At 39.2% G+C, this 20,362-nt stretch overlaps 1 protein-coding gene across 4 annotated transcripts in view; it reads left to right on the top strand.

Moving 5' to 3' along the window:
* Positions 1-20,362, top strand: part of Sbf2 (SET binding factor 2) — a 412,775-nt gene that overhangs the window by 251,145 nt on the left and 141,268 nt on the right. For 3 of the 4 annotated variants that reach the window (XM_029556331.1, XM_008853457.2, XM_017803274.2), the window contains one exon: positions 18,334-18,402. The exons of the other annotated variant lie outside the window; for it this stretch is intronic. In XM_029556331.1, coding sequence (XP_029412191.1) covers positions 18,334-18,402 — 69 coding nt within the window. The remainder of the gene's footprint in view (positions 1-18,333; positions 18,403-20,362) is intronic. 4 annotated transcript variants of the gene reach the window in all.

Here is a 20,362-nt window from a genome sequence, read left to right as displayed (position 1 = left end):
GCATCTGAGAGTATTGCTGACCCATGGCCACTCAGTAGAGTGAGAAAGGTGATTTTTCTTGACAGAAAGCAGGCCAAAGAGAAGGGTTGTCCCTGTTTCCCGGTGGCTTTGCTTAGTGAGGGGACCCATTGAGAAGAGGAATGCCTGTTCCTTGCACAGGGAGAACTGACAAGGACCAGGGAAAACTCTTCACCCAGCATTGGAGTTTCTGAGAAATCCACTTCATGTGTGACCAGAAATGAAGAGTTCCCAGAAGAGGGAGAAAATGTCAGAACTTACCCAATGTCAAATCAACCGGTTGTGGGTTTGGTAAGAGCAAAGACAATAGTCCTGTCAATAGTTGCTCAAGGGGAAAATGGTAAGAGGACTTGGGGAGGGGAAGGTAAAAGGAGCAAGGAGCAGAAGGGGTCAGTGACAGCTCGGGCTTTATTGGGGGGAAGGTTACTGAACATTTTCCTTTTTTTCTTTTTTTGGCTCACAATTGGCCGTTGCTAGAAGGAGCTGGGAAAATAAGGTGAGTGGTGAATTAAAGAATGTCAAATGATCAATAACCTTCTCTCCAAACCAGCCATTACTTGGAGGTTGACAGGGCGATGAGGACATGAAGCTAGAAAAACAAGTTTCTTTAGTTCTGGGTGCTGCTGGGCATGGTGGCACACTCCTTTTGCCTTTGATCCTGGCACTCAAGAGGCTGAGGTAGGCAGATCTCTGTGAGTTCCAGGCCAGCTTGGTCTACATAGTGAATTCCAGGATAGCTGGGGCTACATAGGTGAGACCCTGCCTCAAAAGGATTAAAAAATAAGAATAATTCTGAGAGCCAAATTACTTTAGTTTCAGGAGATACCAGTGTTTAACCAAAACGGCGGAGCCCATTTGCAAAATGATGTGGCCATGGCTAACAGGATTAAGGACTTGTTTGATAGCTTTGGGCCAAATCAGCACTGAGTTCCAGAGATGGTAATGCAAAATGACTAGGTATTTACTCACACATGAATCAGGCATTGAAGGTTGTCTATCCCAGGAAGAATTCTTTTTTTTTTTTAAGAGATGTTTATTTTTTTTTAATATTTTATTATTTTTACTTTATGTGTATGAGCATTATGCCTGCATGTAAGTAAGTGCACCTGTGTCATGCAGTGCTGCAGAGGACAGAAGAGGCTGTCAGATCCCCTGGAACTGGAGTTACAGACACTTACTTGTTAGCTGCCATGTGGGTGCTGGGATTCGAACCCGGGTCTTCTACAAGAACAGTCTTCTTAACCACTGAGCCATCTCTCCAGCCCCAGATGTTTATTATTTTTGAGCATCATGGAGCACACCGTTAGTCCCAGCACTCAGGAGGCAGAGGCAGGCGGATTTCTGTGAGTTCAAGGCCAGCCTGGTCTACATAGTGAGTTCCAGGCCAGCTGGGGCTACAGGAAGGCTCTTGTCTCAAAAAAAGAAAAGAGATGTTTATTATTTTTAATTATATGTGTGTGGGTGTGTGCAGGTGACGATGTATCCTGCTACCTCCTAGAGCTGGAATTACAGGTGGTGGTTGTGAGCTGCCCCACATGGGTGCTAGGAATCAAACTTGGGTCCACTGCAAAAGCAATACATGCTTTTAACCACTGAGCAATCTCTCTAGCCCCACAAGGGAGAATTCATAACACTCCATCATGGGAACAGATCTTGAAGGTCAATGTTAGTAGGGCATTGCTGTGTTCAGCCCTTGTGCTCCTTAGATCCACTTCATATACATTCCTTTAGATCCAGTGTGATTCTCTTGTTCGAGTAAATTTAAAAGGAGCTAAGTGTGAAAAAAATTTAGCCCCTCCTGCTGCAGCTGGTCTCAGTAAATGATGTTTATCACTGACATTCTCAGTCACCCATTTCAGATGCCCTATATCCTAGCTGCATCTCTGTTCTTCCCAGTGATTGCTGGTGGCATAGACCCTCATCCTAGAGAGGACTGCATGTCTTTCTTAGGCGTGGAATTTTGCTGTACCTCATTTTTCCATCATAGTTCGGAGGAAAAAAAGTGTCCAAGGACTTCCAGGGTGCCCGATACATCCCTCCTTGTTCCCATCGTATGGCAGTCGCCCTACCTCACCTGTCATGCAGGTTCAGTTGTCATGATCATGACTCATCTTGTTTTCTAGTCTCTGAATATCAGAAGTTTCAAGTGTCTGTGGCAACTCTAGTTTATAGACTAATGGCATTTCTTATTCTGCCCTACTAGAAATGTTCCTCTGTTGGAAACTAGAACCTGTAAGCACACAGAGCTTAGAATTAGAGCATCCCCCCTCCAACTCGGTAACTGGGGTTTGATAGTGAGCATGTCTTTGTTTTATTATTACAGTCAGAGCTACTACGGTTGAGCTGTTGTTTACACTTTTCCAGGCTCTCCTTAGTTTCTGTAGATATCAGATGAAGAATTAGAGTTATGACAAGGACCATAACTTCTGCATATATTAGAACCTTAAGAGTGATGCTAATTTTCACTGTCGCTACCAGTGAATCCATGTAAATGGGTACCATCCTTTTTCCCCATCCAGTCTAATATGTGTTTACCAAACACTCTTTGATGTGGAACCTGTCCTGGATTGTGGTTGCCCTATCAGGTGTCATACCCTTAAAGAAAACTGACTCTTCCTCTTCCAGCAGTTATCAAATGCCAGTAGCTCCTCAGCTATGGGTGGGAGAGCTCGAGTTCGTGCCCACCTCCCCCTGCAACCCTTTATGATGGAATTTTGTCTGGCATGAGCTTGAGCAGATCTTGTTCATGCTGTCAAAATTGCTGTAAGTTCAAATGTGTAGCTGCCCATGTATCTGGAAAACATTGTTTCCTTGTAGGTGTGCAGCATCTCTGGCTCTTTGAATCTTTCCACCCCCTCTTCCAAGAGATCCCTGAGCTTTGTGGGAAGGGGTGTGATGTCCCATTTAAGGCTGAACACACAACAATATTGTATTAGTTACTTTTCTGTTACTGTTGTAAGACACCATGACCAAGGAAACTTATAAGAGGAAGAGTTTATTTGGCTTACAGTTCCAAAGGGATAAGAGTCCCTCATGGCAGGGGAGGCATGGCAGCAGAAGGTAGCTGGAGCAGAAAGCCTTGTGAGCACATCTTCAGGCAGGCACAGGAATCAGAGACAGACTAGAATTCTGGCAAGATTTAAGAACTCTCAAAGACCGTTTCCATAATGTGCTTCCTCCAGCTCCAGCAAAGCTGTACCTATTAAAACCTCCCAAAACAGCACCATCAACTGGGGACACAATGTCCAAATATTTTGAGCCTGTTGGAGACATTCTTATTCAAACCACCACAAGCATCTTATTCTCTGAATGTTGACCAGTTGTGGGGTCTCTGTGAAAACTGCCTTCTACTACAAGCAGAAGCTTTTCTGATGAGAGTTGAGAGATGCACTAATCCTTGGATATGGCAATGTCATTAGGAGTCATTTTAATACTGTGTCCATTTAGTAAAATATTAGTAGCAGGTTCTCCCTTAGGGCCCATGACTGTAGTATTATCTCTTTGTGATTATAATTTTCTTTTATATTGGCCATTCTGGTTTACTTTATATTGAAATCTTTGTTATCCAACTTTTTCTGATTTCTTTCATTCTCAATGTTGTATAGCAGTTGTATTTATTCTGGATATTTGTCTTTATGAGTATATGTTTTAACAAATGTGTTCTTCTAGCTGAGCATGATGGTACATGCATTTAATCCCAGCACTTGGGAGGCAGAGGCAGGGGAATCTCTTGAGTTCAAGGCCAGCCTGGTCTACATAGAAATCCAGACCAGCTGTGGCTACAGGGAGACCTTGTCTCAAAAAGACCAAAAAAAATACAACAACAAAAGAACCCAGATATGTACTCCTATGCTATAACATATCTCTATTCTTTATAATTTCTTTTTCAAAAGGAAATTTACCAATTTTAACATTGTGGAGTATTTTTTTAATAAAATATAAACAATACCCCTCCCCTAACGCAAAGTTGTGAGTATATTCTTTTTTTTTTTTTTTTTTTTTTTTTTTTTTTTTTTTTGCACACAGCCCCCCTGTACCCCCAGCTGTCCTGGAACTCACTATGTAGACCAGGCTGGCCCCAAACTCACAAAGATCCACCTGCCTCTGCCTCCCAAGTGCTGGGATTAAAGGCGTGCACCACCACATTGTCATTTTTCTTTAAGTCACCTGGAACTAGTTTTTGTATGTATTTTGGGGTAATGATCCAATTTTTTTTTTTACCATATGTATATCTAGTGGTCTCCATGCCATTTATTAAAGCTGTCATCTTTTCTGTAATCTCCATACTGCCTCTCTTAGTGAATATCATAATTTTTACTGGAAAGTAATAGGTCATAAACATTATACCAGAATTTGCCACAGCTGCTAATCAGATAACTTTTGAAATAGGATGCACAGTGTACAGGTGGTAACACTCCATAGTAAAATTTGTGTGGATTTTTAGCCTCCAAGCCCCAGGATATCTTATTTTGTAAGTCAGGTCTTACTGCTTTACTTCACAGGTCAAAAGGAAAAGAGAAGAGAGAGAGGCGAGAGAGAGAGAGAGAGAGAGAGAGAGAGAGAGAGAGGAGAGAGAGAGACTAGGAAAAATAATAAAACCAACAGAAAAACAGGAACACTGCAAAATAAATGGTCGGCTCAATGAGTTTAACACAAGAATATTGTACAATTAAATTATTTTGGGGGTGTCGGGGGAGAAACCATTTCATGCTGGGCATAGTGGCTCATATATATAATTCCAACACTAAGCAGGCTAAGGCAGGAGGATCACCATGAGTTCAAGGCCATCTTGGGTCTACATAGTTCTAGGCCAGCCTGTTTCTTGTTGTTGTTGTTATTGTTGTTTTTTTATTAAATCATAAGAAAATTATCACAAATAGTTTCCTTTCTGATGTAACTGTATTTTGTGAAACAGCTTTACTTTCCCCCTTTTTAAAATATTTATTATTTTTATTTTATGTGTATGAGTGTATTGCCTGCATGATTGTAAGTGCAGCTGTGTCATGCAGTTCCTGCAGAGGTCAGAAGAGGGTGTTGGAGCCCCTGGAACTGGAGTTAAGGAGGTTATTAGCTGCCATGTGGGTGCTGGGATTCAAACCCAGGTCTTCTGCAAGAACAGTCAGTGCTCTTAACCGCTGAGTCCATCTCTCCAGCCCTAACTTTTCCCATTTTTGAATAATCTTCTGCATAATAGTATTTGTTGGCCATCTGTCATATTTGAACCAATCATTGATCTCAAGAAGGCATGTGGTTTATTGGAAAATATGAAATAATAGTTTTTCCACAAATTAAAGAGCCATAAGAAATGGGAGATCATGAAGAAATGGTATTTAGACTAAAAACTGAAATCAAAGGAAAATTTGGATACTGGAGATGAAGGAAGGCCTATCAAATAAAGAGGAAAGTCAGAGGAAAGACATGCTTAGCAAAGTATGCTTTTGACCAGTATCTCTCCAGTCTTCAATCTGATAACAGCAACTGGGATTTGTTCATCACCTAATAGTTCACAGCTAAGTGACATACTCAGTATCTCAGTTTCTTTTTTGTTGGGAATGGTGTTGCCCACCATGTAATTCCAATAAAAATCCCAGCTGGCTTTTTTTGTAGAAATTTATAAACTGATTCCAGAATCCATATGGAAATGCAGAGAATATAGACTAGCCAAAATAATTTTGAGTGGCTAGAGAGATGGCTCAGTGGTTAAGAGCACTGGTTACTCTTGCAGAGGACCTCAGTTTGGTTCTCAATACCCACATGATAACTAAAAACCATCTGAAACTCCAGTTCCAGGGGATCTAATGCCCCCTTCTGGCCTCTGAGGGCACTACATGCACAGGTGCAAAACATTCATACACATAAAATAAGTGTTTAAAATTAATAATTTTGAAAAATGAAATTAAGAGTTATTTCAACTTTTTTAATTAAAGTAAAAGCTACTTGGTAGGAAAAATATGAAAGTATTGGGGTTTTTTTATTTTATGTGTATGAATGTATTCCCTGCATGTAGTATAAATGCTCCTGTGTCATGCAGTGCCCGTGGAGGTCAGAAGAGGGAGTCAGATTCCCCTGGAACCGGAGTTGTGGACAGTTGTTAGTCACCATGTGAGTTCTGGGAATAGAACCTGGGTCCTCTGCAAGAGCAGCCAGTGCTCTTAACCACTAAGCCATCTCTCCAGCCCCATTAGGAAAAATATTGACCAAATATATCTAATAAAGGCTTTATCCAAAAATAAAGAACTCTTGCAACTTAATAATAAAACCGGTCACTTGATTTTTTTTTTTAATAGACAGGTACTGAAGAGAAAGTAAATAAGTCCATTAGATTTTCAGTATTTTTAGCCATTCAATAAATATAAATCTCAAACCTTGAAGAGAAACTTCTGTACACCTATTAAAAGCACTGAAAATACAAGGTTCTGGCAGGAATATAAAGATACAACTCTCAATTACAATGGTACAGGCAGTTTTACAAACTGTTTGGCAGATTTTTGTTTTTATTTAATATGTATGCATGTATTGCCTGCATATAGGTAAGTGCGCCCATGTCGTGCAATGCCTGTGGAGGTCAGAAGAGGCTGCTGGATCCCCTGGGACTGGAGTTATGGACAGATGTTAGCTGCCATGTGGGTTCTGGGATTGGAACCTGGGTCTTCTGCAAGAACAGCCAGTGTTCTTAACCACTGAGCCATCTCTCCAGCCCCCATATTTGGCAGTTTCTTATGGAGTCAGCCATACGTTTACCATATGACTCAGCAATTCCAGGCCTATTTACCCTGGAGATGGGCTGCCTGAACTCCAGTGGATGCGCTTGCGCTGAAGGACACTTACGTAAAATGCCTGAATGAATAGGACTTGGCATGTATAGCCAAATACATGAGGTTCAGTGGGAGGGTAGGGGAGGCATGGCTGTCGGGGAGGGGGGGCTCTGAATTTGATTAAGAACTGCTATGAAGTTGCAACATCTCAGTAAAAAAATGAACTATTAAAAGGGCGGGGAAAAAAAAGAGTTGCGGGGTTTTTTTGTTTTTTTTTTTTAATTACTAGAGCAAGACTGCCTCGCCTATAATACTTTGCCATTTGTGGCTGTGTAACCTCAGCAAATCATTCAATCTCTAGAGGTTCTATTCCTTTATCAACAAATGAACATAATTATAGCCTCTATCTTAGAAATGTTATGGAATAATTTAAATTTAGAATTATAGTATGTCTGATGCCTAGTAGCACTCAATAAATGTTAGCTCTTATTTCCCCTTGTGCCGGGTATAGTGTTTAAGTTTCCAAGGAAATAAAGTCAAAACAGATTTGGTCTATTCTCTCAAAGAACTTAAAAACAAAGCTTGATATTATTTATCAAGCCTAGCATTTTCTGTCTCAAATGAGTGTGACAATACTTATCATTAACTATAGTGTTTAAAATTGTGATGCACCCTCTATGGTTTTGCAAGCTTATTTAGCAGTAAAATCTAACAAAGGAGTGGTCAGATGGCTCAGCAGGTATAGGTGATTGCCATTCAAGCTTGATGACCCATGTGCTGTCTCCAGAACACTCATAAAGGCAAAAGAAAGAAACGAATTCCATGAAGTTGTCTTCTGACCTCTACATGCATATTGCAACACACTTTTACAATCGTAGTAATAATAATTTTTGAAAATAAATATATATAATGAAGCTGAAATTATAGTGAAAGATATTTTGCCAACTTTTTTCTTTTTTTCTTGTACTTGGAAAGATGTGGGATATATATAAATTATATAAAAATATATAATATTTTTAGCCATTCAATAAATATAAATCTCAAACCTTGAAGAAATAGCTATACACATACATACATGCACCAAGGGGATAAACATGTCAACAAAAATTTCTTTAGGGATGTTATTTGTGTGGTAAGGATGGATACAGTGTGCAGTAGATGTGAATAATGATGACTAACTAAAGCTGCAGTTCATAGCAGGAGAGCCCGAGTGTGACCACTGTTGTTGCGATGGGTCCACATTGCCTCATGATTCCACCGTGAAAATTTACAAGCCTGGCAGGAGAGTTTGCTCATTCTGTAATAGTCAGAACATAGCTAAGATTTTTGAACAGGAGAATATTATCATATAAAGAGGTATTTTTGTTTTTAATTTCTGCCCCTCTGTTGAAGGTGTAAATATTTTCAATATTTTGGATAATTCGGAGGTGTTTTCTTTTCTTTTTTTTTAAAGCTATCCAATCTCAGCTCTAGAGGAAAGTTAGTTCTGTAGCACACACTTCCTTTCAGTCTCATTTGTCTTAAATGTATAACAGTTTTGAGAGATTCCAAAGTTTTATGAAATAGGAATGTTGGTCATAACAGTTTGAAGGTAGATGGGCTAAAATTATGAAGTAATTAAGGATAACTGGAAATTAAGATTGAAGGACTCACTCGTCAATTGCAGCAGGAAAATTAAAGATAAATTACATAGCAAAGTTCAGAATAAAAAACATGTATAAGTATTCTAGTTCTTGCAAATTTATAAATTGCCTGGTTTGTAACTACAGTGCTGTTATGTAGCCAAAGCTCAGGGAACTCCAGGATGTGTGTTTATGGAGTGATTCCCCAGTAGATAACTGCACCATTCTGGAATGCGATTGCTTTGTCACCAGCTGTAGTCTTACTGTTTGAGAATTTTTCCATCTCTCAGCCTTATTAATTTAGAATGTCTCTAACGTGGTTTGCAAAGAATTTCATATTTATATTTTGCAATCTGCCTTTGAATGGTACACAGGTTTTAGACATTCACTACAATGTGTAAACATTTTGTAAAATAATAACACTTTGTAGTCTAAATGTTTTAAGATTTCTGAGTCTCTGCTAATTGATCATGGATCAAAATCCCCCATTCTTTAATTTTTTTAATTTGTGATAATCTTTATAAATGAGTATGTAGAGCTTCATATCACAGCTGTTGTCACTTAAAGCTTGGACAGCATCATTACAAATGAAGCCCTGCTGTGAAATCAAAGTCAAAAGGCATCTTGGCATCCCAACCATTTCCTTAGGAGAAGATTACAGCTCAAGTCTGTTGAACTTTATTGCCTTGGGCCTCATGACATTCTTCAAAAACATGCAAGGCATTTCTGTTAAAGAAGTTCAGATGTGCTGGGACATAGACGGCATTCTTTGCACATAAGCAGTGTCCTAAGGGGGTGAAGAGTAAAGGGGGTAGATTAACACTTTTTGCTGTGGGCCCAGACTGTTTTACAAGATCTATGGAGATAAGTGATAGAATATAGGGAAAAGGTGTAGGATTTCCTTCTAAATGGCCTAACTGTATTTTAAAGTAAAAACCTAAGCATGACTCCAAGATAGTGACTACCTTCAAAGTCATCTTCCTGTTTTACGGAGGTGGTTCCTGGTGCCAGAGTTTGAACCCAGGGCCTCAGGTATGCAAAGCAAGCACTGATGTCATCCTCCTGTTAGTTTTATTCTCTCCAACAGAAGTTACTGATTTTTCTCCTTATATACATGTACCTGAGGGAGAGACATTACTCAGTTTTAATAGTCACATCTTTTATAGCTAAAACATGGGCTTTTTCATTGAAGGCCCCAAATCATTCGTTCCAATTTAATTTTGTTTTTTAATGTGTATGAGTGGTTTGCCTGCATTGTGTAAGTGCACCCATGTTGTGCAGTTCCCATGGAGGCCTTTAGAGAGCATCAGATTCTCCAGAACTAGAGTTATGGATGGTTGTTTGCCACCCTATGTATGTTGGATCTGAAGTCAGGTCCTCTGCAAGAGTAGTTCATGCTGTTAGCCACTGAGCCATCTCTCCAGCCCCTATCTGTTCCAATTTAATATTGCTGTGGATTCCAACACAGGTTTTCAGAGAGAAGCATGAAAGATCATGACTGACCCATCTCATGTGCTCCCTTTTAATCCATGATCTGTACCCATACTTGGTCCCACATAACTGCACATATAAAAAAAATTAGAAATTAGAATCCACAGCTGAGCGAGAACAAGTGATATTTGTTTCCTCGAACCTATGTTGTTACTTCACTTAATATGTTTTCAGTTCTACCCTTTTTCTTGAAAATTTCACAATTTTGCTTTTCTTCATGGCTGAGTAAAATGCCGATTTGTTTATATACCATATTATCTATTCATCTGTTGATGAACACTTTAGGCTGATTCCATTTCCTTGCTATTATAGAGTGCTCATAAACACGGATTTTGCAAGGGTCTATGTTGTAGGATAGAGACTTCTTTCTGTATATGCCTAGGAGTAGTATAACTAGGTCATATGGTAGTTCTGTTTTAACTTTTTGAGAAACCTCTACACTTACTTCCATACTGTCTGCACCAATTTACCCTCCCACCAACAGTGAATAAGGGGTATTCTTTCCCCTCATCTTTTCCATTATTTTCTTGATGGTAACCATTCTAACTAGGACAAGATGGAAACTCAAGGTAATTTTAATTTGCATTTCCCTGATGGCTTGAAGGACTCTAATTCAGTCCCCCTAGGCTAAAGACAAGGAAATAAGTCCTTCAGGCCAAAGAACTGTACAAGGAAGTAAAAATAAAAAAATAATTCTGAATGCTAAGAACAAGCTGAGCTGACCTTTTTCATGCTCTTTGCCCAAAGCTGGAAATCATCCCAGAAATCCCCCCCACCTCTGCTTGGCACATAGCCGCCGCTTTTTTGCTTGGCACATAGCTGCCGCTTGTGACGTTACTGCCACTTTCTCTCTAGTTTGTGGTCTTTGTCTTTAAAAGAAGCCTGTGAACTGGGCTCTGGGCTTCTGCCCTCCGAGTGAGGCAGGGGTCCATTTTGCAAAACGTAATAAATCCTCATGCTTGTTGCATCTCCTGATCTGAGGACTGAGTTATTGGGGAGCGGCCTCCTATGGACGTTGGGTACCCCAAACTGGGGTTCCAACAGGCTAAGGATGTTAAACATTTTTTAAAATACTTCTTGCCCATTCGTGTTTCTTCTTGTTCATTGGCCCATTTATTGATTGGCAGTTTGAAGTCTTTTTATGTTCAAATTTTACAGTTGTTTACACATTATAGATATAACTGCTTGTCTGAAATATAACTGACAGTTTTTCTGCAGTTCTACGGGCCATCTGTTCACTGCTGATATTTTCCTTTCCTGTACAGAAGCTTCTTAGTTTCATGTAATCCTTTTGATTAATTCTTAAGGTCATTTTCTTTGCTATTGTTGTTCTATTAGAAAGTTCTTGATTATACCTGTATCTTGAATTGTCTTCCCCATGTTTCAGGTTTTAAATTAAGGTCTTTGATCGACTTTGAATCGATTTTTGTGTGTTGTGAGAGATAGGGACCTAATTTCCTTTCTCTAAGGATAGAGACCAGTTTTGCCAGTACGATTTGTAGAAATGACTGTCTTTTCTCCAGTGTATGTATATATGGTTGTTTTTTTTTGTTTGTTTTTTCGGTCTTTTTGAGACAGGGTCTCCCTGTAGCCCCAGCTGTCCTGGACTCACTATGGAGACCAGGCTGGCCTCGAGATCCACCTGCCTCTCCCTCCCGAGTGCTGGGATTAAAGGTGTGCACCACCACACCTGGCTCCAGTGTATATTTTTAACACCTTCGTCAAGTATCAAGCGGTCATAGCTATGTGGGTTTATTTCTGGATCCTCTATTCTGTTCCATTGGTATATATATCTTGTTTTTGTGCCAGTACCATGCTCTCTTTGTCAATATGGCTCTGTTGTGTAGTTTGAGATACATGTGGAGGCTAGAGGTTGACATAGGTGTCTTCCTTGATTGTTCTCCATATATCAGTAGAGTCTCTCTCTGAACCTGAAGGTCACTGATTTAGCTAGTGTAGCTGGCTAGCTTACTTTTGCCCCCATCTCTACCTCTCTAGTGCTGGGATTACAGGTGGGTCACCATACCCACTTAGCTTTTATGTGAATGCTGGAGTCTGAACCCCAGTCTTCATACTTTCGGGGCAAGCAGTTTACCCACTAAGCCATTTCCCTAGGCCCTAGATCTTGTTTCTTAATCCAGTTAGCCTGTGTCTTCTAACTGGTGAATTAAGGTGATTTACATTGCTGGTTGTTATTGAGAGGGGTTTGCTGTTACTGATGATTTTGTTATTTTTATTGACTGTTGTTTTGTTTGGTTTATTGGTAGTAATTCCTTTCCTGGTGGTATTGGAAGTTTGCTGGTTTGTTATGTTGTACATGATTGTTTTCTTTCTCTCTGTTCTGTTGATCTGTTCTCTTGTGACTTGTATTCTTTCCTGTGTTCTTGTGGATGAAACTGTCTTTCACCTGCTCTTTGTATAATATTTAAGAATTTTCTGGGGAGAGGGAACTGACACTGATTCTAACCACTCCAACAGCTATCAAAATACCTGAAAGCAGATCCTGAATCCATCACTCTAGAGTCCAGCCTTGGAAGACAAAAGAAAAATGAGGAGGAACCCAATAGAGGGATGCTTTTGGAAGCTCTCATCAAGAAATTCCAATGGACTCTCATATGAACATTTGAAAATTGCCCTATTCTGGCTTTTTTCTAGTTCCCTGTCTAGAACTTGTAATACTAGTTACTCTTGCCTTTTCTTCTCTTTCACATCTCCTGTTTACCAGTCAAGGACTTTCTTTTTCCCATACAGATAAGAGTTCTGCAATTTGGGAGTCTTTTAGATAGACCCACTGAAGGGGTACCCCAGTTGCCTCACCCTGCATCCCTGCTCAGCATGGAAGAAGCCAGCGTGGTCTGCATCCCAATTTGCTATCTCCAAGTTAGGTAACCTCTACAGAGGATGGTGTGATAATAGGAGGTAGGAATTGGCTAGGCAGTTAGGGTTAAAAAAAAAAAAAAAAAAAAAAGAAAAGTAGCCAATTTATTGGCTAAAAGTCACAATGTCCCTGGGCCTCTTAGCAACCTACTCCGTTCCAAAGGCCAAAAATGTCAAAAGCATTTGGGAGCTCTTATCTAATACTTTAAAGATTTTAGTGTTACCTCTTCAGAGGGGGGAATGTTAGAGTAGCAAAAAGGAGAAAGAGTACATGAAGTTATCAGAGAAAAGTGATGGGGAGATATGGGAGAAGTTGGAGGGGAGGGAGTGGGCATGGATTTAATCAAAACGCCTGTGTGAAATTCTCAATAAATTATTGTTTGTTTTTTTTTAAACAAAAAAGAAGATAACTAGATCAATTTTATAAATAGAACATTTTTTACTAAGGGTAAAAAAAAAAAAGAATTTCCTGGGGAGCTGGGCATGGTGATGCACACCTTTAATCCCAGCAGAGGCAGAGGCAAGCAGATCTCTGTGAGTTTGAGGCCAGCCTAGTCTTCTTAGTGAGTTCTAGGCCATCTGGGGCTACAGGGAGACCCTGTCCCAAAAAGACCAAAAAAAAAAAAATTTTTTTTCTGGGGACTGGAGAGATTGCTCAGTGGTTAAGAACATAAGAACACTGACTGTCCTTACAGAAGACCTGTGTTGGGTTCCCAGCACTAACATGGCAGCTAACAACTGTCTAATAACTCCAATTCCAGGGGATCTGACCCACTCTTCTGACCTCTACGGGTATTCCATGACACAGGTCTACTTATATACCCACAGGCAATATACTCATACACATAAAAATTAAAATAATTAAAAAAAAATTTTTTTTTTGGTCTTTTTGAGACAGGATCTCCCTGTAGCCTGAGCTGTCCTGGAACTCACTGTGTATACCAGGCTGGCCTTGAACTCACAGAGATCCACCTGCTTCTGCCTCTGCCTCCCAAGTGCTGGGACTACAGGCATGCACCACCATGCCCATAAAATATTTTTTAAGAAAGGAATTTTCTGCAATGCTGTCTTGGTTATTATGAAATGTTTTCTTTTTTTGGGGGGGGTCTTTTTGATACAGGGTCTCCCTGTAGCTCCAGCTGTCCTGGAACTCACTATGTAGACCAGGCTGGCCTTGAACTCACAGAGATCCGCCTGCCTCTGCCTCCCAAGTGCTGGGATTAAAGGTGTGCGCCACCACACCTGGCTTATTATGAACTATTTTAACTTGTGCTTATCTTGAAATATTTTTATTTCTCCATCATTTTAAGATATAACTTTTCTGAGTATAGCCACCTTGTCCACTATAACTATTGATGGTTCTTCTTATTCACTGCAGTAAAAATACTGTCAAACCAGGTACATTGGGGCACATGTGTAGTCTCAGCTACTCAGAAGGCCTAAATAAGAAAAATACTTGAGCCCATATGTTCCGAACCAGCCTGACACCATCATGAGACCCCCCTCTCAAACATAAACAATACATAAATGGTGCCCAAGCATTTATAGTGTTATAGATAGACAAGTATACTGTGGTATCCTAAACTTCCATGGCTTTAGTGATAGTAACATTTATTGATTACTTTTTACCAGGTACAGTTTTAAATGTTTTAATACTTTATTGCATTATTGATTTCTTAACCTAATCACATAGTGGTCTAACAACAGAATGTGGTATTAATCTTTTGAAAAATACTAGTACTTAATTTATGGCCTGTTATAAGGTTAGTTTTTTTAAATTCATATAAACAGTTATGGGAAGTATTATGGGGTTAAGGAAATGGTTCTGTTAGTAAAGTACTTGACACGGAAGCACCAGGACTTAAGTTCAGTCTCCAGCACCCAAGTAAAAGCTGAGCATGGTGGTACGTGCCTGCAGTCCTAACAGAGACAGAAGGACCCCTGGAGTTTGGCTGCCAGCCAGTCTAGCTGAATCAAGGAAATGGAGGGGTGGGGAGAAGAGGGAGGAGAAATAAACTCTTAGTGAAATTATATCTAGAAAGACTAGCTACCAAATTCTTCCAGAGTCACAGACTAAAGCATTGAGAAACTCTGTAGTTTGAAAGAAAGAAAAAAAAAAACATGATTAATTTTATTTACTGGGCATTTCCCCAATTCCTGTAAGCAGCAGCTGTCAGTTCCTTGTGGTGCGAGTACTTCACTTTGAGGAGCTTTGCTCTACACGTCTTCAAACTCTGTTGCTTGAAAAAAAAAAAAGCAAAACAAACACCTCTGAGCTTTAAACCTTCCTTCCAGGACCTAGCTTCTTTCTCTTGTGTTATATTGCTGATATTGTCAAGGATCCTGCTATTTATTATAAATTCTGCATATTTGCTTTTTATGAAAATGATACATTTTCAAAAATGAATCCTGCTGGGATTAGTTAGTGCATGGCTCTGAGGCCTTATTTTACCAGTTATCTTTCTTTTCATCTCTCTCTTCCACTGGATTTTCCGTCTTGCTGTATTTAAAGCTGTTCTAAATCTTTTTTTTAATGAAATACTTTTTAAAATATTTTATTATTTTAATTTTATGTGTATGAGACCCATGTATTGTCTATGTGTATGTAAGTGCACCTCTGTCGTACAATGCCTACAGAGGTCAGAAAGGGGGATGGGTCAGATTCCTTTGGAACTAGAGTTATGAATGGTTGTTAGCTGCCCTGTGGGTGCTGGGAACCAAACCTGGGTCCTCTGCCAAAACAGCTGGTGCTCTGAACCACTTAGCCATTCCTCCATCTCCCTTCCAATTCTTAATGAAAGGATTAAATTACATCTTAGTATTCATCTGCTTCTGCCCTATCGAGATGGATAAACTACCCATATAGATGTAGCAACTCTTTAAGTGGCTATCTTCCTTCCTTCCTAACCTTTTCACTCACTTTTAAAGAAGTCGCAACGCCCTGTATTCATCGATTTCTTAACACTTTTCTCTATTTTAATGAATTTCCTCTGAAACATTGAAAACTGTCTTTCTGGCTTTGCCTGACATCTGTGATACTGCTCTCTCCTTACTTTCATCTTCACTTTCCATCATCTCCGACATGTTACTCTGAACCTTCTGTCCTTGTTCCTTTTCCTCATTCCTTCCTTTCTCATGTATGTCACTCAAGTTTTACTGATTTGCTTATTAATCCAGTTAACATTCAATATAATGAATTAATTAGAAGTATTAAATTTTAGTATAAAAACTTTGAGCCTGGGCTGGAGAGATGGCTCAGCAATTAAGAGCACTGGCTGCTCTTGCATAGTACCCAGGTTCAATTCCCAGCATCCACATGATGGCTAACAACCGCCTGTAACTCCAGTTCCAGGGGATCCAACGTCGTCTTCTGACCTCTGCATGCGTTGCACTTACACACGTGCAGGTAGTACACTCATATACATAAAATAAAAATAATTTTTTTAAAAAAAAAAACAACTTTGAGCCTGTCTTTCAGCTTTATTTTTTAGTTGTGTCAGAGAATGGGAGCTATATGAAAATGACTTTTTATTGCAAAGATTTTTCTTATTCCATTACACGTTGGAGTTGAATATTTAGTGCCTTCTAAAATTGCTTTTAAAGAGTAGCTTCATGCATTTGGTTGTCTTTTTAGCAAACTATTGCACCAGATCTACTCTTGTTATACAAAACTGTGGGGCTCTGGAGTATATGCCATGACTTGTGAAAGACATTTTCTTTTTTTCTTAGGGGGCAGTACTAGACTCTCCCCATCCTCACAGCTGGCCCTGCTGAGCCCCATTAGTATTTTGAAATTGGTCAAGGCTATCTATGATTATATCTGCTCTCTGCCTTTCAAGTCCTCCTCCTGTTTTCTAGAATCCTTGTCCTTTATAACAGCTACATTATGTAGCTGTAACCTCCTACTATCCTGTTCAGCTTCTCTCCACCTTCCCTGTCTCACACTCTGAAATTACTGCTGGAAGCTGAGAGCACTCATATCCCTTACCTCAAGAACAGAGTGAAATCACCCAAGTACAAAAGGGAGACACTGATGGGTAGTTAAGTGCAAATTCCAGACATGGCTCTATGGCTGGCTCTGGGCTGCTTTTCAAAATCTCATCAGGAAAATAGAAAATTGCACTATAACAATTGCTACCTAAGGTCTCCCTTTTGTGAATGGGACACAAAAATGAATGACTGATAAATGAAATAGTTTCAGATTGTCTGTGTGTAACAGGTATATGTGTATGTTCATGTTTGAGTGCCAAAGGAAGTAAACCTTGGATTTCATTCCTCAGGAGTCATCGACCTTTTTATTTTTTTATTCGATTTTTTTTTTTTTTTTTTTTTTTTTTGAGACAAGGTTTTTCAGTGGGACCTGGGGCTTGCCAGTAAGACTAGTGGGCTGACCAGTGAGCCTCAGGCATCTTCCTGTCTCCACATCCCCGGTGCTGGGATTATAAGCACATGCACTGTGTCTGTCTTTTACATGAGTGTTAGAGATTAAACTCGGGCATTAATGCTTGCACAGCAAGTATTTTATAGTTGAGCCATCTCCCCAGCCCCCAAATTTGCCTTTTGATGGAGAAAACTCATTATTTAAGGTTAAATTTTTCATACCATTTTGCTGATCTTGGACACTGCTCCAAGTCCTGGCCTTCCTATGACTGTCTTTGTGTTCTCTCCTGCTGGGCAGAGGAGAATTGATTAGTATAGCTGTACAAATATCCACCTATGCAATATCTCCAAGGTTCATCCATATTTCAGAAGCTCCTTCCTTTTTAAAACTGAATAATATTCCACTGTGTGTATAGCTGCATACACACACCACATATGTAAGTGTACAAATACATACCTTTTTGCCTGCTGTTGGTTTTTGTCTTTACTACTTCAGGTTTATATCCAGAAGTAGATACGTTGAATATATAGTAATTCCATATGTAAATGCACTACTTTTAAATTTGATACACTAGGTCTGTCTGTTTTGCTGCTTTCATTTTTTTGGGGGGGGGTGGAGTTTGAGGAAGCACCATACTATTTTCCATAGCAGCTATACCATTTTATGCTTCCACTGAGTTTATAATTACTGTTTCTCAACATTTTACCCAATAGATTTCAGTGACAGTGATATTTATTGCCTCATCTATAACAAGATACACTTTTTATATAGCACTAGAAATGAAAAAAAAAACCACTTCTAATCAATTATAAAATACACCACAGTATCAGAGGTAGTAAACCACAGAAGAATACAGTCTTTGACTCAATGAAACATAGTAGTTTAATCTTAAGGCCCTTTCTAAGACTTTTTTTCTATAAATTAAACACCTTTCAGACTATGTAAAAACAAAATAGCTGTTCACCAGTGATGTATATCTTTCCTACATGTGTTTTAACCTTGTTTCTTAAAGAATGTGCTTCAGGAACAATATCCCCCAGACTTGCCCAGCTATGCCTTAGTGATACTTTGGAATGAAATGATAAACCTCACAAGACCATAAACAGTGTACCCCAGACTTGGTGTGTCATGTATTCATGATATCTGGCAAATACTCCATTGATGCCCATTTGCCTTTGTTTCCTTTAAGGATTGTTCAAGTTTAGAAGAATATAATATTGCTGCAGCCTTACTCCCTTTGACCAGCGCTTTCTATAGGGTAAGTTTCTTTAGTGTATACATAGACTTACAATTTACCAGTGTGTATTCACTTTGTTTTCTTATGTAATTACATGCATCCTGTTCTCCTCCTGTACTGAAGACATAACTGTTGTTGTATTTATTGTAACATTGATCACATGTTATATGTAAAACAGTAAGTCATCACCTCCTAGTACAGTACCCTCGCCCGTTCCACCCTGCATCACTTTCTTTATAAAACCTGAAATTTTATTCCAAATTGACTTATTGATGGTTTTTCCCCAACCACAAAAAGTAAAATTCCATGAGGCCAGGATATTATCTTTTTTGCTACATCACCGTAAATATTTGACTGAATAAATCAGTGACATCAAGGAGACAGATAACAGAAGTTAATGTCAGTTTTCTAGACTATTCAAAGTGATTTTTATAATTCCATTTAGTACAGCTCTACTCTGCATGACATGTTATAAATCTGTTAGATCTTATTTTTATTACATTTATTTATTTTGGATGGGTGAGAGTGGTTGTATACATGCTGTGGGGTGTGTGTGTGTGTGTGTGTGTGTGTGTGTGTGTGTGTGTGTGTGTAATCAGAAGACAACTTGCAGGAGTTAGTTCTCTCCTACCACGTGGGTCCCAATGAATGAGCTCAGAGCATAAGGCTTGGCGACAAGCATCTTTACCCATTAAGCCATCTTGCCAGCCTAGCACTTAATGGCAAACAAATTTAGCACCTTCTCTTTTATTGTCTCTTTTTCTGTAAGAACCACATTGCCACATCCTAGACATTTTATGCATCCTTCTAAAATGTGCACTAGGAAGCAACCCTGCAGCAACACGCTGACTTCCTGTGTAGCCATCACAGTCTGTTTCAGGAGGCATCAAGCTAACAAGTTCAGCTAATGCTGTTTCTCCACATTGTCAAACTTAATAAAACAGTATGCTTTAGGATTGCAACTATGAATTTGATTGTTTTTGTCTTGTTTTATTCATTTACTTGTGAGTTTTGTTCTTGTTTTGCTTTGGTTTGAGGGAGTTAGTCAAGGTTCCAGTAGGAACCAGAAACTATACCAGTAATTTTGACAGGGAAATTTTAATGTAACGTTAGTAATTAAAAACTAGGAGATAAAGAGAATTCTAAAGTATATAAGAGCAGAATACAGGGAGCAGCTACTATCTCTAGAGCTGTTTATGCAGCCCATTTTCAGGGTCACAAAACAGGACAAACAGAGATAGATTTGAAGATAAGAGTCACTGCATGGATAACTGGTACAGAGAGGTCAGGGATAGGGAGTCACACAAATTCTTGGATATGATCTTTTCTAAATATGCATCTTTTACAAATAATTTTGGTGCATAGCAGATTTCTTAATTCAGGAAATAGATATAAATTGCATTAGCCTGGCCACAAATTGCAATGAACCATCCTCATATTTCCCAGCCGCTGTAAATTCCTGGGACCTACTCAGAATTGCCTTAGGGAATAGACTCAGATCATTATTATTTTAAAATATTTTTGACAAATAATCTTTTACTAGATGTAATGAAAGTTTATTGAGCATCTCAACATACAAAATTTCCTTGCCAGACAATGTATGAGCAGCACCATTAATAATATATTAACATGGCCCCCAAGGAACTTAAATTGATAGTCTTACTAATATAACAGTGATTTTTAAAAATTAAAAAAAGTAGTCTAGTCCACAGTGCCACCAAGCCATGGGCATTTTCTTAAATAAAAATAATAAATAGGCATAGTTGGGAAATTCAGATATTGGGGTGTGTGGGATGGCTCACCAGGTAAAGGCACTTGCCACCAAATCTAATGGACTAAGTTCAGTCCCTGGAACCTACATGGTTGAAGGAGAGAGCTGACTCCTGCAGCTTGTCCTCTACCTGTACATGCACACCTCTACACACAAACACAAATAAATGTGAAAAATTTTAAAGAAAATTCAGATTCTCTCTCTCTCTCT

This window comes from Nannospalax galili, unplaced genomic scaffold (assembly GCF_000622305.1).
Source record: "Nannospalax galili isolate Female #2095 unplaced genomic scaffold, S.galili_v1.0 scaffold44, whole genome shotgun sequence".
Classification (NCBI taxonomy): domain Eukaryota; kingdom Metazoa; phylum Chordata; class Mammalia; order Rodentia; family Spalacidae; genus Nannospalax; species Nannospalax galili.
The sequence above is the reverse complement of the archived record's forward strand: the minus strand, read 5'-3'. Positions and strand labels throughout refer to the sequence as shown.